General features: G+C 39.6%; 1 protein-coding gene across 2 annotated transcripts in view; it reads right to left on the reverse strand.

The window, feature by feature from the left end:
- zswim7 (zinc finger, SWIM-type containing 7) overlaps positions 1–17739 on the reverse strand; it is a 28892-nt gene that overhangs the window by 8958 nt on the left and 2195 nt on the right. For both annotated transcript variants that reach the window (XM_075486368.1, XM_075486367.1), the window contains exons 2-3: positions 10871–10892; positions 9413–9515 (exon numbers count right to left, since the gene is read on the reverse strand). In XM_075486368.1, the coding sequence (XP_075342483.1) occupies positions 9413–9515; positions 10871–10892 (125 nt within the window). The remainder of the gene's footprint in view (positions 1–9412; positions 9516–10870; positions 10893–17739) is intronic.

Consider the following 17739-nt stretch of genomic DNA (forward strand, 5'->3'; position numbering starts at 1 on the left):
CAGATTAATAGATAGAATACTTTATTTGTGGACTCGGCAGCATTTGCATCAATAAAGCAAACATCAAGAAAGAGCAAAAAAGAGCAAAAAAGCAAAAAGTAGTGTCAGGTCAATTATAAGAATAAAGTAAAGCATAGTAAAGTGACACGAGTTAAAAAAGATCCACTCACAGTCCTACACATTGTCCATAGCACTACCTGTAGCGCTGTAGAGTTGAAGCCCACAGTCAAACACTGTCTAAACCTGTAGTACTGATATCCAGCTTTCACATTCAAATCTATGCATTCTTAAATGCATAGATTTCTCCTTTTACATCATTATAACTGTTGTGTTTTTGCAGGACACTTAAATGTTTCATATAAGTGACAGAGTGATGGTTTAAAGGGACAGTTCGCCTCTTTTGACATGAAGCTGTATGACATCCCATACTAGTATTATCATTTATTAAATTTGAATACTTTATTTGTGGACATCAGAAGAGGCGAACTATCCCTTTAAGGTGAGCTTGCTTCCTCCAACCTCATCATTTCCCATGAGGTACTTGGAGGGGTGATGTAGAAATGATGCATTTTTAAACAACCTGTATGGGGTGTCTGATGGCTTTGGCTAACAGAGCCTCCTGTCCATGTCGTCGGCATTCAGTCCCTTAATGCCGACTTGATTTAACTGTCACCCTCATGCACATGACACATGAGGACATTACGTTGGTGGATTACAGTGACACTTCACAATAACTAATGCTTCCCAGAGCTGGCTCCATTATTCTGCAGGGTTTTTATAAATTACCTTTCCCTATGACCTACAAAAGCAGAAAAAAAACCTCATTTGTTCAGTGCAACACTTGATTATGAAAAAGGCACAAAACAGACAATTACATGGGCTTAAAGCAGCTCAGTAAATATGGTTAAAGCACATCATGATGAGGAGAGAAGCAGTCACACTGAGTTGACCGAACCAAGAGCCGTTACACTTTCTAAAGAGCCGAGTTTATTGAAAACCAGCTCACATTTTGGCCCTTTTTCGTTTTCTGCTGGCAGCACAGATAATGGCTTTGCTGCAGCTCTCACAGCAAATCTGGCAGCTAATATCATCAAAAGACACGGTAAACTGTAGGCAGGGATCCAGCTCTTTTTTTAACCAACACCATACATCAACATCTGCCATGTCGTCGCTGCAATCAAACTGTGAGAAATAAAGACTCAGGAGAGTTCTGGCTCTGGTCTGCGCTTCAAACTGGCTTTAATGGGAATGCGTCGCAGGAAGCTTTCATGAGTCAGAGGACCAGGAGCTGGGACAGCTCTCTGTTCACTGGTTTCACACCACAAACAGAGCTTCCTCTAATATCTAAAACTATGAGAAGTCACAGTCAGATGGAAAGCTCCTGCGTCTGTGCCCAACCACAGTGTTCATTTGCATCACCGCCGTGTCACATGAGCTTTAAGTGGTAAAAAGCCTTCTGCTTAATGCCAAATAGACTTTGTTTTAAATTCAAATCAGGTGGAATGGTTTGGCAGACTGAAAGCACTTGAGAAAGGATACAATGAATTCAAGCCTCTTTCGCTGCCTCTCCAGTTACATAACATCATTATATCAGCTGATCCTTTCAACACCCTAGGAGGACATTCACAATCTTTTAGCTTCTGATAGAAGATGCTATCTGATCAGTGATGAACATGATCTGATGCACAGAGAAAAGCTCACTGTGAGATGCTAATTTATTCTCTAATGTGTCCTATAATTAAACAGAAACAAGGTCTTAACAGCAGAGGGAGCATGTGTGTGTTACTACGTGCTTAGTCATTGTTTAAATGATCCTCTATCTCCTCCAAAATTCAAGTTCAGATCAAACTTAACTTGTATCTCAGATTTAGAAACTTTAAACTCTTTTGCTCTGGTTCTTTTTTCTTGCTATTTGTTTGCAATAGTTCGTTCAGAAAGAAATGAACTAATAATGCTTCACTACTAGGAAATCCAACTAATTGTCTGAAGTTAGAGAATAGTGATCAGCAATTTGTCACCGTGTGTTTGTCACCATTACAAACACAAACTTTTAGCCCATTGTAGCATCAGTTTTCAACATTACCTGCTACAAACTCAAAAAACACAGAAGAAGGAACCAACAGTATGGAGCAGACATGTGACAGAGGAATTGACTCTGTAAGAATTGGACTAATTTGGAATTTAATGAATTGGATTATGATTGAAATTGACTTAAATTGGCCTCTATCTTCAAGGTGCCTTGAGATGACATTTGTTGTGATTTGGCGCCGTATAAATAAAACTGAATTGAATTTAACTGAACACTTGTGCACCGATGTTCAGCATGAGAATAGTTCAGTAAAAAATTCCATTTTGCAGATGTTTGTTAAAGGAATCCCTACTTTTCCAGCATCAAGGACGCAGAATAAACTACATGTTGATCTCACAGATTCTTTGAGTTCTTTTGAGTAAAAAAAAAAAAGAAAATCTTTAGCTGCTCCCTATGAAATTATCATTTTTCTTAAGGTTTACATACAGATCTGACTGTGTGTCCTGTTTGGAAGCACAGTTTACACATCCCGTGCAACAGTTGTGCAAACAGGCTGTGTAGGACAAAACATTTCTGATCAGCGTGGCTGTCTCAGAGAACAAGGCCAGCTCATTCTGAGTGGACTGCGTCAGCATCACATCAGGACTGAAGGGGCCATGTTTTGGAACCTCCGTGTGTGAGCCTTTAATTCAATTTTTGGTTTATTTGATAAAGACAGATGCCTTAACACAGAGCACTCAATAACAATTAGCCTATGCAATGTTCAGCAGCATTTATAGCTACTTTCAAATGCACGTTACGGTCAGTTAAAAGCGTGTCGCTGTATCCACTTTTTTTTAGCCGAGACTAAAGTTTTTTCAGTTAAAATTAGCATTTCCAAAAATTGTCCCTAGGAGTGAGTGTGAGTGTGTGTGTGTGGTTGTTTGTCTCTGTGTGGCCCTGTGATGGACTGGCGACCTGTCCAGGGTGTACCCCGCCTCTCACCCGATGACAGCTGGGATAGGCTCCAGCCCCCCCGCGACCCGACCGACGGATTAAGCGGGTATAGAAAATGGATGAATGGAATTAGCCTGTCCATCCTGGTGTGGTGTTAATATCATTCCTGAGTCGAACTACAGTCGTACCTTTACGCACAATCGCATCACAACTGACTCACGTTTTATGTCCACACTGCCAATAGGAGGAAGGAAGCAACGCAACAGCTGACCTGTTGGTAAAAGATTAGTCAAAATCATGTTGAAATCCATCTAACACACAGTGGCTCAAGAATGTTAATGTTAAGATGTTAAGAACCGTTACTTATATCCAAAACATTTCTCAGTCGTTTACAGGCTTGTTTTAGTAATTGCAGAAGAATGGATGAACTATTGATACTGCATTAGATAACAAATGGGTAACTCGGGAACAAAAGTCCAACTCAAATTTGAAAGTCAGGATATGAAACGTTAGAGTGAGCACTGGTAGAGTATTATGAGCTAATTTATTTTTCGTAAATCCCTTTTTAAGAGCTTTTGATTTGATCATGATTTCAGGCACAAAAAATATATATGCTCTCATCAAATCAAATCTATTTTTATAGCACATTTCATGTACAAAACAATTCAAAGTGCTTTACATAAAATAAAAGCATTGCAGCAGGGAGTGGAAGAAGCATTAAAAATACATAAAAGAATATAAAGCGAAACAAATAAAATAATTTAAATGAATTTAAAAACAGTACAGATAAATTAAAAGATATCGTGCAGATTTCATGCATAGACACAAGAGAAAAGAAATGTTTGCTCATAAATAAATGCTCATAAAGATTTATTTCGTCCCCTTTAAAGCAGCAGTCGGCAACCTTTTTTTAGTCATATTAGCTTGAACTGTCATGGGATTCTGGAAGTAGAATATTAAATAGGCTGTTTAGGAAAAATAACGAAATCTGTAGCTCTCTCTGAAGCCTGTAATCATGCTTACAAAAACCGAGCGCTCCCGGCTGTTTTTAACCAATCAAGTTAGGGTGGAGGAATCCTACCAGTCAATCACAGCTTGTGCACACGCTGCTGAGCGTGAGTCTGCCCCAGCTTGTGTGCGTTCACACTGGTGTGAACTCACGTGCACAACCTCGTCCACAGAGGGGGAGGGGTTTGGGGGGCGATTCGGAGCTTGTTAGAGGTTGGGGGAGGGACCTGAAAGTTGTGTCAGTTCGAATTTTCCGACTTTAGACTCGCAATTTTGAAAACTTGCCGACTGCAGCTTTAAGCTCCCGGAGGGCGAGATGATCGTTTCTCTTTAACAGCTGGAAGACTTCAGCATTATTCGCAATGCTGAAAATACTCTACTCAGACTTCCGTTTTCCGTCAAGTGCATCGCATCGTTCCTTATGCAAAGGTCAGTGAGCATCGGAAATGAGAAGAGGTAAAAATTAACAGTAATGAAATGCCAAGTTCTCATGAGATATACATTCCATTTGCGAAGAGAGGAGACCAAATCAACATCGTGAGAAATGTAACCATGTCCAATAGAAAAAAAAAATAATTCACGGGAAATTCAAAAGTTTATTTCTGATTAATTCACTGACCTCAGTTTCTGATACAGTGACCATATGACACATATGTTACTGTACTTCCAGTAAAAATACAGCTGATCTGGAGAGAGCCGTTTCTTACTCTCTTCCCATCCTACGGGACATTACAAAGAACTCTTGGGATACTGATGTAAAACGGCAGGGAGGGGGCGGTTTATTTAAAGATGAGCCAAAGCTCCTTAAAAATGTCACCACTGCCTTTATTTGCCAGAGGTTCAGTGACGCACAGACTGCCCGAAGATGAGCTAAAACACACATCCTGAAGACCAAACCCGAATGAGGGCGTCTGTCCTGACTTGACCTCTGGTGCTCCATCATTTTCACCCCCCCGATCGTATAGTTTCTGATATTTACATTCCCAACAGCAGAACTCAAGCACCGACCTTCAAATGTAAATTCAAAGGCAAGGCAAGGCATCTTTATTTATTTAGCACATTTCATACCACAGGCAACTCAATGTGCTTTACAAAGAGTTGCAGAGACGCCAATAATATCAATGTTGGACACAATTTGTTCAGATATCGTGTTTCCTCTTAAAGTCTCACTAAGCACTGAAGCATTTAACAGCCCCATGAGTTCATGCTGAAAAACTACCCCATGAAGACACACACGCAGCACTCTCAAAAAGGAATGTGCGGCGCAGGATGAGAGCAGCATGGAAACTCTCCCAGCTATCCATGAAGCACAGTCTAATATACTTCCTTATTACTCACCAATGCTCATTTGACCTTCATATCACTCCTATCTCAGCCTCTCCTCACGGGCTCCCAGTTAAACAAAGAATTGGTCATAAAATACTCCTGAAATGCTCACTGAATACATTCTCCAAAGACCCTCAAGATCATCAAGTCAAGGTCTCCTCACCTCATGCTGATACAGAGAATAATTCTAAAGTCAGTCATCATGTTCCTGCCGTCTGTACAAGACCTCAGGTCGGCTAAATCTGTGTGCCGGTTTAAAAGCAGCCTGAAAATACACATTTTCTCTCAAGCTTCCAGTTGGGTTTGAAGAGTGTATTGAGTGTATAAGAGTGTATTAAATTTGAGCCGTTTTTATTATCTGCACCTGTTGTGGTTTTATATGCTTTTAAGCACACAGTTTCCTCCTGGTGTATGAAACGTGCTTCACAGATAAACCTGACAGATTACAATTGTATTCACTTGAGAAATGTTCTGTTTCACAATAAACTTGATCAACGGGATGAACACCGACCAGCTCTTTTGTAAATTCATTTCCTGAGATGAGATGATCGATTCCTTCTTTTAGGTTTTAGTTTCATATTATGACAACAGACGAAATAGGAATCAGTGTTTCTAAAAACGTTGATGGTTAGGGCCTCAATGTAAGCACATGAGTGATGGTAAATGGTGAAACTGATGTCCAAAGTGGATCACAGGTTTAGACTAAAACTACATATCAGACTTGATGAAACATTGTGCCAACATCCAAATTATTAGTGTTAGTTGTTGACTTAAAAACACAGCAGGACTCAAAGGTAGCACATGCAGCACACTCTCATATGTGCAACAAATAGGAAAGGAAAAGAAAAACACCTAATTTATCGTTTCCGAAGAAAACAAAACTAAAATAAACTAAATTAATGAGTTGCAACGGGCTGCTGGACAAACAGCCCTGAGAGGGATGAAGTGAAACAATTAAGACTCAACAGCTGAGGTGAAAGTGCCCCGACAGAACAAAACCAATCCTGTGTCCTTCTGGAGCTGCATTGTCATTTGCGGTGTTTTCTTATAAAACTATTTTTACAGGAGACTGAAGGAGTTTACAGGAAATTTGAGCCACAATGACCACAGCCTCGGTGGGCTGCCTTGTTTGTCCCACCACGAGTAAGGCTACATCCTTCTGGGGCAGGTTTTTAACTCTTAGGGCAGCGTGACTCGGTACACCCAGATAGCATTTGTTCTTTGGTTTGAGTAAATTTAGCAACATTTGATCATATCTTGATTTAACCACTCAACCAACAGGCTTAGTTCCTTTATGTGAGAAGCAGTTCGTTTTTTTATTGATACATTAGCTCAGATTTTAGAGATTCACTGGAATAACACACACCTTAGTGCCTCTTTCACCCGCTTTCCAAACAAATTAATTTCCTCATTTACCTCCAATTTCCTGCTTGTTTTTAATTGGACGCCAGCAAAATATAAAAAAAGTCATCACGTTGTCACTGCATTTCATCAGCTCTGAACAACACTGAGTGATGGAAAAAGAGGAGACCAAGTTTGAAAAGTCTGAGTTTTATAAAGATTAGATAGATGTATGCTGAGAAATGTTAATCCTGTTGAATTATTTGACCTCATCTTTATTGCTGAAGGACTCTCAGCAATTAACCAGTAGCCAATTAACGAAATGTTAGAGAATCTGACTATTTCTTTGCTCTTTGGCTCCCCCTACAGTTGCGTGATGTAACAACACTGTAATGAAAAGTGACAGTGAAAAAAACGTTTCAGTGAGCCCTGCACATCTGTGCCATGACACATGAATTTGGTGTCACGTTGAAGAGGCCACGAAGACGCAATCAAAACCCTACAAATGCGACTGTAAAGCAAAACGGTGCGATGTGGGGCTGGAAACCAAAGTCACGGACAGCGACATCTTGGTCCCCCGAGCCCTCGAGGACAGTTTCAGGAAAAGTCAAACGTATTTCAAAACGAGTCGGAAGAACATAGCTTTAGAGTTCACAAACTTCTCTAGAGTTGCTTTAACTGAACTAGGTGATTTGATTTTCCACTGGCTTTTGGGACTTTCTTTGATGAGTACATCACTTTTAGTCATATTTCTAACTGAAATGTTTTTTAACCTTTTTCACTTAAACGTTTTACATTTAAAAAGTATTTTAACTTTTTTGGAAACAGGACTGGACAGATATGAAGTGTCACAGGTCTGACGTTTAACTGTGTGCGAATGTGTGAACCAACACAGAAAGATTCAGGTATTTATGAGGAGACGTTCCAGACTATAAATATCTCATATATTCCAGTTTCTTTTCTCCACTTTAATTGTTGTGACTTCCTTCCTCTTCAATGAATTCCAACAGAGCGAACATAGTTTGACTCGTAAAAACAGCTGTTTGAGAAATTAACTGACAGAAAGTAAAGCTAAAACCCCCACTGCTTGATACCAAAACCTCAGTGTTGTGTTTCATCGTGTAATTTGTCATTTTGTTCTTTTCTTAATTAATTTGCATTTCTTATATTTCTTTCTGTGAGTCTGTGTGCGTCTATCACTTTGTTACTGTGTGCCTTATAGAGGTTGATGATGCATGAATGTGACGCATGAATCAGTCTTCAACAGAAAGTTAGTAGGAAGAAAAAAAAACCCTGACAAAGAAAAAAGACCAGGATTTTTCAACCTGGGCCCTTATTCTTTATTCCCCTTTATTTGGGGGCAAAATATTTATAGGCAACAGATCTTCACATGCAGCTGCGTTCATATTGGGTGAAAACACATTGACCAGAAACAGTTGCGATGTCATACAATCAAATAACTGAACAAAAAAGAATCTGGTCCTCACCAAGCCTCAAAATAGTGGAAATACAACCAGAGAGAAACAGCATTACATGGCCTATTAGACTGTCACATTAATTCAGTTCAGTTTATTTATATAGCACCAAATCACAACAAATGTAATCTGAAGGCACTTCAATGATACAGTCCAATTCAAGCCGATTAGAGTCCAATTCATTGTAATCACAATCTAATCAAAAATTTGTCAAATTCATACATACAGAGCCAATTCAAAAACAATTTCCAAGCTAAGGAAGCCAACTGATTGCACCGAAACTTCTATTCGATCCGGCTCCCTTTTAATGTTTCCCGTTCAACAAAAACCAAGCCAAAATCCAGCAAACAGACCAGCAAACTGTCAAAACATCTGCTTTTATTGAGGTGCTCACACCTGGAGATGATATGATCGGTTAATCAAGTTCATGTAATCGCACATGGCTGTTTCTTAAGGAAAAGAGTTGTTTTATTACGTCTTGATACTTGTTAGAATTGAAAGAGATTACTCTCTTCTTCACACGACTTTATGACATCTGCTGCAACATAAGAGTGCTTGTATTCACAACTGACAGGCTCAGACTGAAAGTAACAATATCTCACTACATTATAGAGGGGGTTTCACCCCAAGTCTCACTAAATCTCAAGAAAGATGAGATTATTGCAGGAAAACAACAATGTAAGTGGGAGAAGACGCAGCTGCCCTGGGAAGGATAACTTTTATAACACAGCTGGAACAGAAGATGCAGCGGGATACAAGCAGTGGTTCATACTTGTCATTTTTCAACCAGTAGCTACGAACTTTCAAGCCACACTTCACAAGCCTTTCACACACTACAACGGGCGGACTGAAGTTGTGACTACTTGTGCTACAAAAGGATGTTGATACTCCCGTTTGTACACAGCTCCATAGTCCATACAGTTTGCTGTGACCATTTTGACCAAGACATCCTACACGAGAGCACCTTCACCTAAAGAAATATGATTTTCCAAGAACCAGCACACTATGAGGAGATCTGGCTTTTGCTATTCTTAGTTTTCTATAATATAGATACAATTATGAAAAACATTAATCTACTAATCCTATCCATTGTGTTTTTAAGCACTTGTAGTTAACTGAACCAAAAATGTTTCCAATAACAATATCATTTAGAGGAACATAAGTAGTCCTCTCTTCAATAACCATGCAGTTAATACTTAGAAATGGTTGTGCTGTGGTGGACAAGTAATTAATTTGCAGGCTGTACAACTAGGACCACTGTCTATAAAAGCACAGTGTTGACAGATACACAACAAACCTGGTAGGCTTTGCGTCCACTCGGAGATGAAAGGAAGGTGACCGAACGTTCGTCAACCAGGTTCAAAGCCTGTAACGCACAAGAGCCGAAGACGAATTTCAGCCTGCAAGACACAAGGAAGGAATCAAAAGAGTCAGCGGAAAAACAAAGACACAATACAGGATTCGTACGTTTTTGCTCAAGTTTAAATAGCAACACAGAACCACAAGAATATGCAGTAAGTGCACGAAGATGCAACAACTGGTCGACTCATTGATCAAGATGAAACAAGCTGTTAATTGTTTGTCATTCTTTAAGAAAAAAGAAATGTATTTATGTATTTAAGACTGTTGAGTTTGACGATTTTCTTTTAAAACATTATGAAGATCTTTTGAGTTTAAACTGCTGGAGAATGTAACCACAGCGTCTAAGCAAGGGTAACAGACATATTTCTAGCAAAAATAAATAAATGAGAAATGGTCATTTCTGCCACTTGTGCCTAAAATTGAAAAGTGAAGATAAAGGACATACACGTACAGAAATGTCACTGTTGCATCTGTGCATGACTGTGGTGGACCATCTGTACAATCAGACTCTTGAGGAGATTCATTTCGGGTGCTACTATTTATAAAACAACCAGCACATCAGTCTGTTTTAGTCTCTTTTCACTTCCTCCCTGCAAGTCTGCTTAGTATTGGAGCCCAACTGTGAATTCTTACTCCAAAACGTTGGGGGAATAAAACTAAGACTTGATCACTAAACTTGACAAAATATAACAGTTTGTAACCCTTCCAAATGTTAAAAAAAAAAAAAGTATGTATAGAAAATTGTATAATGTAGAGAAAAAGATAATCATGTTCATGTTTAGCTCAATAAACTGATCTTGCCATGCTGTCATTCAGTCATTAAATTGATAATTGTTTGAAAATTGCTTTCAACTGTCAGTTATTATTGTGGACAGTGTAGAGTTAATCGATAATATGATCCATATTTGTCTTAATTGACTGTTCCAGGAGCTCAATTATACAAAATAGGGCCAGTCTGTTTGTGGCAAACCACAATGAGGTGAGTCCCTAAAACCAGAAGCTTCCTGGTGAACAAACAGGATGTGATCGCGATGACCCAGACAGGGAGCACCCCCTCACTCACAGTAATTCAAACCACTATGCCAGGAAACGTCTCCATGAAGACACAGAGCAGCATCATGACAATGTGTCTCAGTGCTACGTCAGCTGGGCAAATCCAGATTGTAAATACGGCTCCTTTTTGCTCCTTAGTAAGGTTTCTACACTTCACTCAGACTCGAACTGAGCCATTAGCAGACCTTTTACATCATAACTCAGACTGCAGAGAATGACTAGTTTTATTGATGCTCTTTACGGTATAATAAAAAGATGTGAGTGAGTCCAAATTAACGTAACTGGTCACAGAGCTGGAAATAAGTGACTGTGATGGAAGCTTGTGTGTACTGTTACTTACGCAATTAGCAGCTCATCAGGAACTGCAAAAAAGAAAAGAGTACTTGGTTAAAATAACACAATTCCACAATTGGTCTAATTACCTTTTAAAGTTACAGGTTTTAAAAAGACAACATCAGACCGGCACAGTGTCAAACTTCAAAGCTGCACAGGCATGACTGCAGTAAGAAGAATGAGGGAGCTAAAGAGGGACTGCGGGATTCACGTTAGTCTAGAAAAAAATTCATTCACAGTAATTGTAATAAATTTCATGGAGAAAAAAAATGTTGGAAAACAGGGTGTGGTGGGTTAAACGGTTCAGTTGTTGGTATATACAAAACATGGTTGTAAGGCTATTACATAATATGGGCATAACATTCCCATATTAGACAAAAACTGATATGGGACAACTGTATTACACTGTGTTTATTGTTGCACAACTGATCTGGGAGCTCTTTTATGTAATTCATTTTAACACGTGGTGAAAATTTAAAAAGAAAAACAGTACTGAGAGACACATTTTGAGTGTTAATGTACTTTGGACAGACCAAGGCAAGGCAAGTTTATTTGTATAGCACAATTCAACAACAAGGTGATTCAAAGTGCTTTACATTAAAACAGTAGAAATAAAAAGCATGATTTAAATTTTAAACAAAAAAAGAAAGAAATAAGAACAATAGATAAAATCAGATAAAATCAGTAGTTAAAATGTGATTAAGTTTTGAAACTCAAGCTTCAGATTTGGAGCTTTATTCAAATGCAGCTGAAAATAGGCGTGTCTTCAACCTGGACTTAAATACACTGTATTTAATTGTTTGAGCGTTTCAGCTGATCTGAGACTTTCTGGGAGTTTGTTCCAGATATTGTGGAGCAAAGCTGAATGCAGCTTCTCCATGTCTGGTTCTGACTCTGGGAACTGATAAAAGACCGGATCCAGATGACCTGAGGGGTCAGGAGGTCACTGATGCATTCTGGTCCTGGATCATTCAGAGCTTTATTGACCAGCATCAGAACTTTAAAGTCTATCCTCTGATGGACAGGCAGCCGGTGTAAAGACCTCAGAGCTGGACTGATGTGGTCCACTTCTTTGGTCTCAGTGAGGACTCGAGCAGCAGAGTTCTGAATAAGCTGCAGTTGTCTAACTGACTTTTTAGGTCGACCTGTAAAGATGCTGTTACAGTAATCAAGCCTACTGAAGATGAATTCATGGGCTAGTTTTTCCAGGTCCTGCTGACACATCAGATCTTTTAACCTTGATATATTCTTAAGGTGATTGTAGGCTGACTTTGTTACTGCCTTAATGTGTTTTTCCAAATTTAGGTCTGAGTCCATCACTACACCCAGAATTCTGGCCTGGTTGGTAGTTTCTAGGTGTATAGATTGAAGTTCTGTGGTGACCTGTAAACGTTTCTCTTTGGCTCCAAAGACAATAACCTCAGTTTTGTTTTTGTTTAGCTGGAGAAAGTTGTGGCACATCCAGTCATTAATCTCCTCAATGCATTTACCAAGAGCCTGTACAGGGCCTCCGTCTTCTGGTGACATTGTAATGTATATCTGTGTGTCATCTGCATAGCTATGGTAGTTTATTTTGTTGTTTTTTTATAATCTGTGCCAGACCAAAGTGGAGATGTTTGGTCATAATGGACAGCAGCACGTTTGGAGAAAACCAAACACAGCATCTGAATCAGGTGTGTTCAAGCAGGGGAACATCTAAAACCTGCAGGACAGAGGCCCTCGAGGACCGACTTTGGACATCCCTGATGTAGCCTGTCTGGCTGACAGGACACGTGCAGATGCCACCGGACATTCTCGTAGCAGGTCGCTGGAACAAGTTATCAGTTTGTTTCAACCCTTTTCTAATAAAACTACCTAAATACTTAAAGTGCTGTTTCCTAAATACACACACCATAAACTTACTTTTCTTCAGAGGTGACACTTTTCATTGCAGGACTTCTTCTGAATCAGTACAGCGTGTCCATGGAAAGCTGCTTTAACATTTACTGTGTAAACTGCTTTAAATAAAGACCTCTAACAGCATTCCTTATGGTCAAAATTACAGTCGAACTAATCAGAACCGTAGGGGCAGTTTTTCCACAATAACATTCTTTATGAGTAGAAATTACATTTTAAGATCTCTTTTACTCAGTTTGCACTTGTCAAAACCAAAAAAGTGATCATTATCAGTGCTGATGCTGGATGTGCAGCGCAGATAAACATCAAATCAGCCCTTTAAAATACTCATTTCAGATTAATTGTCCTTGGAAGAACTTTTGCTGCTATGCGTGGGGTTATGAATTTTGAATATCCACAAATACATTTTTATTCTTATTGAATAATGTGGATTCCTGGAACATGCTTCCTCATAGATTTCTCTTCATTACAAGTTTAATTTCTAAAATCTAATCCAGACAACCAGAATGTAATCTGACATATCTGACAAGTAAATACAAACCGTAGATGTATAAAAGTGCAAGAATAACAAAACATAACATGAATAACAAGTAAGAATTATACTGCAGATATTCAAATTTCACACCAGATATCAACAATATTTCAATGTGTTTAAAGAAAATCCCCTTTTAACCTTTCATTGATAACAGAATCCAAACAAGTGTGTAATTTAGCTTTTTTTATATAATTCATTCTATTTAAACATAAATTAATACAATGATAATCACAAAATTCAAGACAGACTTGTCATCGTAATTGGAATGGAACCAGCCTCTAAAAATCCAGATGACTGTAAAACATCAGCAGCCTTACATCCCACAGAAGACACAGCAGTACCAGAACAACTCGTGGACAAATGTTACCTCTCAGAAGAAAGATCAGAGGTGCCTTCAACGTGGAGGAAGTTAAAGAAATATATGACGCCAAAACACCGCTGCCAATACAAAGAGAAAACCATCAAGAGAGAAAGAAACAGCAGCGTTTAGAACTCGCCCACAAGACTCATCAACAGCTTGTCAACTTCAAATGAATATAAAATCTTCTCCATACATCATATTGAATCAACATTAATAAAATATGATTCAAATTCATATAACTTTAGTTCATCTGTATCTTTTCATCTTGAACAACTGCACTGCCTGAAACTATCAGCGCATTGTTCTCACAGCTGTTAACAGCATTAATCTGTCATTCAGATAAAAATATGAAGATATGTTCCTTGACAAATTATCATTACATTGATTTATTTGTTTGAATAGAATAATTTATATATATAAAAAAAAACAAAAAACTAAATTACACTCGTTTGGATTCTGTTATCAAAATAAGAAACGGTTTTACGTGTCAATTAAAAGGGAATTCTCTTCAAAAGTTATTCTTCCAAGCACAAATCAGGTATTTTTGATATTGTTGAGGGTTTAATATCACCTCTTACTGGTCATATTTATGCCTCTGCGGCCGTGGCTCAGTGGTGAGAGCCACTCTCACTGCTCAAAGATTGGTGAACTGACAGCTGGAGGGGTGGCAGTCCACCTCACGGCCGAGGTGCAAGGCAAGGCACCGTACCCCCCTGCTCCCCGGGCGCTGTGATTGGCTGCCCACCGCTCCAGTGTATATGGCATCTGTATCCATGAGTGTGTGACCCTGTGCATGTGTGTGTTCAACAGCTGCCAACTTGGATGGGTTAGATGCGGAGGAGTAATTTCGTGTGACAATGACTACACGACAATAAAGTCATCTTGATCATTGTGCTTATTCAGAGTTGATGCACTCCTTTTTGAAGGGTACAAGCATTAATCTCAAGGTGTGAAGGCTTACAACACAACATGCTTACAGGGGGAGTCAAAACAGGTGGGATGAGGCCTATAGTGGAAAAGTACCGGACACAGGGAGATGGGGGGGGGAGTTTTCCCACACAGGGTGGAGACATCTGGATCAAAATACCTGGATCTCAAATTATTATTATCCAGGTCAGTTTTAATGTATTAATTGTATGTTATGGAACTCACGACTGCTTTCTTCTTGCCTCCACTGGAGAAGTGGACCTTCCAATGACCTTATTCTGGGATGATCTGCAGGTTTGAAAGCTTCTGTTCCGTCTCTTCTGGTCTGTGGTTCCAACAACAGATTCTGGACAGAATTGAAGTCCGGATTCCAGAATGTTGATTTGTGTTCTCTGTTTATCTCTCGACAACTTCAGCTGAATACTTCCTGCTATTGTCACGTTGGAAGGTCCACTTCTGCCAGTTTTTCAGCAACCAGTATCACGTTTTCCACCAGCAGTGTTTTCCAAGACAGAATAATGTCCGTTTTTTTTTTTTTAAATCTTGCCAAAATAAACTTTTTCCACATTTGATATGTTTTACTTGCAATTCAATTAAATTCAGTTTTATTTGTATACTGCAAATTACAACAAATGTCATCTCAGGGCACTTCAATAATAAAGTCAAATTGGAGTTCAATTCATTGTAATCATAATCCAATTAATTAAATTCAGAATTAATCCAATTCATTCATACAGAGCCAATTCAAATACTATTTCCTGGCTAAGGAAATCAACAGATTGCACCTAACTTGCACTATTTCTAATTACATATAACTTTTTAATAGTTCTAAGATCATATCTTTCTGGTTTCATTTACATTTTACAAAGAGTCCCGAGTAATTATGAAAGTGTGGTTTTACTTTTAAGAAAAAGACTCAAAATAAAGTGATTTTTAGGAGTATGCAAGGATTCATTTCCATCTAATGAACAGGTCAGTTATATTAAACAGTAGGCCGTGTGAGCAGCAATCAGGGTAGTAAGGAGTTCACAGATCATAGACAGAGGCAACCGTCCAACTATTCAAAGCTTTTAAAATTAGTTATAAAATCTGACAGGTAACCAGGGAAGGAAGGACAAGAGGCAGGGAGGTGGTCGACCACTGTGTGGCCTGGTGTGGGAATAATCACCTCAGCTGTTGATTGTAGGAGGACCACGAATAAGCCAAACAGCGTCTCCATCCCAGGAGAAGAGGTGGTTGAGGAATACCTGGGAGTTTACCTGGGCAGCAGACTGTACTGGATATGCAACACTGAAGCCGTCTTAAAAAAGGACAGACCAGACTGTACCTGTGAAGGAAATTTAGGTCCTTCAATGTCTGCACCAAGATGCTGCATATCTTTTATAAGTCTGTGGTGGAGAGTGCCATCTTTCTTCAGCGCCATCTGCTGTGGCAGCAGCGTCAGAGCCAGTGACTCAAAGAAACTGAGCAAACTGCTAAAGAAGGCTGGCTCTGACCTGGGGACTGCTTTGGAGCTGTGTTTGATGAGCACTCACTTCACCGACTGCTCCATTCAACATCCACCTGGAAACGCTCCTGTTTGCCTCCCTGTACCTGCCTCAGTCTCCAGCTCCTGTGTCCTTCTGCTTCAAGAGGAATTAACTCTTTAATCTGGCTTTCCTTGTTTACTGAACTGTGGAACAAAATCAGTGAATAAATCATCTTCAAACTAGTTGGCTTTTGGGCCCTGGAGTCTGGTATCATGACACTAAATGTAACCCATTGTAATTAAAGCGATACTCCTGAGTAGATTCAACCTGGGGTCATTTGAACCGTGATATCCAGGCAAGTAGCCCACCCGCAGTTTTTTCGATATTGGCTGAACATCAGCTGAGTTACAGAGTTATCCCGAATAGCTTCGTACAAGCGCTAATGGAACCTGGTCCGTATCTCCAAAATTATCACACTAAAATCACATGCCATGACACCAAACTTCTACAGTAGTACAAATATGGTCTGTACTCACAAAACGATGCATTTAGAAGTTTGAAAATAGTCCAGGAGTTTATTATTATCAACACAAGCCTGATAGCTTCTCTGCTGCTAAAGCTGCGTCGACGTCACTTCTGGGAGCTTCAAAGTAAGATGAGGGTTGATCTACTACTGTAGACAACGAAGTATATGTTATATTCTACATGGTTTTTTATGAATTTTTATGTTGTAGAGTTGTGAATTTATTTTATCAATGGAGAAATTGAGCAGCCTTGCTTCGTTGAGGCGACGGAGACCGCAAAGGTTGTGATTGGTCGGCTAACAACATCATTTCCGGAATCACTTTTCCGGTTTAGCTCCTTCCTCTCAGAACAACAACACCACCATTTTTGAAGGAGTTTTCCAGTCAACATTTAGTCAAAATTATTTGCATTTCAATATCAATAAGCTCCAACTCCAACAAAAGTCTTTCTCTCTCGGTCACCATTGTTCACTGTGGAACGTAAACAATCAATCAACGACTTTCACGATAGACGTCGCAAGATTAGATCGTCTAGCGTAGCGACGCCTACTGATCGGGAGGTGAATTGCCTTGCGTATCCGACATCCTGACGGAGAACTTTGAAAGGTTTAATAGCCTCTGCGTGACCACGGACTCAGATTGGCGGATAGGGACGGAGAAGCATACCGAGGCCTTTAAAAGCAGAGCTGAAATCCACAAACAGGATCCTGCCGTAGGTATCTGCGTAGTCCAGGTGCTGGAGGATGTAGTGGAGGGCCAAGTTGACTGCATCGTCTACAGACCTATTAGCTCTGTAGGCAAACTGTAAGGGGTCCAGGAGGGGGTCAGTGATCTTTTTCAGTCAGAGACAAAATGGCCTCAGGATTAGAGGAGGAGCTCTCCTGCCCTGTTTGCCAGGACATGTTCAAAGAGCCCTTTTTCCTGCCATGCAGGCACAGCATTTGTAAAAACTGTCTGAAAAGGTGGTGGAGAAAGAAAAAAAATGTGTGAGTGTCCTGTTTGTAAGGCTGTCTCTGGAAGTGAACACCCGCAGTGTAATTTGGTGTTAAGAAACACATGTGAGGCTTTCTTACGGAAGAGAGATCGGAAATCTGCGGCAGAGTTGGAGGATATCTGCAGTCTGCACTCTGAGAAGCTCAAACTGTTCTGTTTGGACCATCAGCA

Source organism: Odontesthes bonariensis, chromosome 16 (genome assembly GCF_027942865.1).
Source record: "Odontesthes bonariensis isolate fOdoBon6 chromosome 16, fOdoBon6.hap1, whole genome shotgun sequence".
Taxonomy (NCBI): Eukaryota; Metazoa; Chordata; class Actinopteri; order Atheriniformes; family Atherinopsidae; genus Odontesthes; species Odontesthes bonariensis.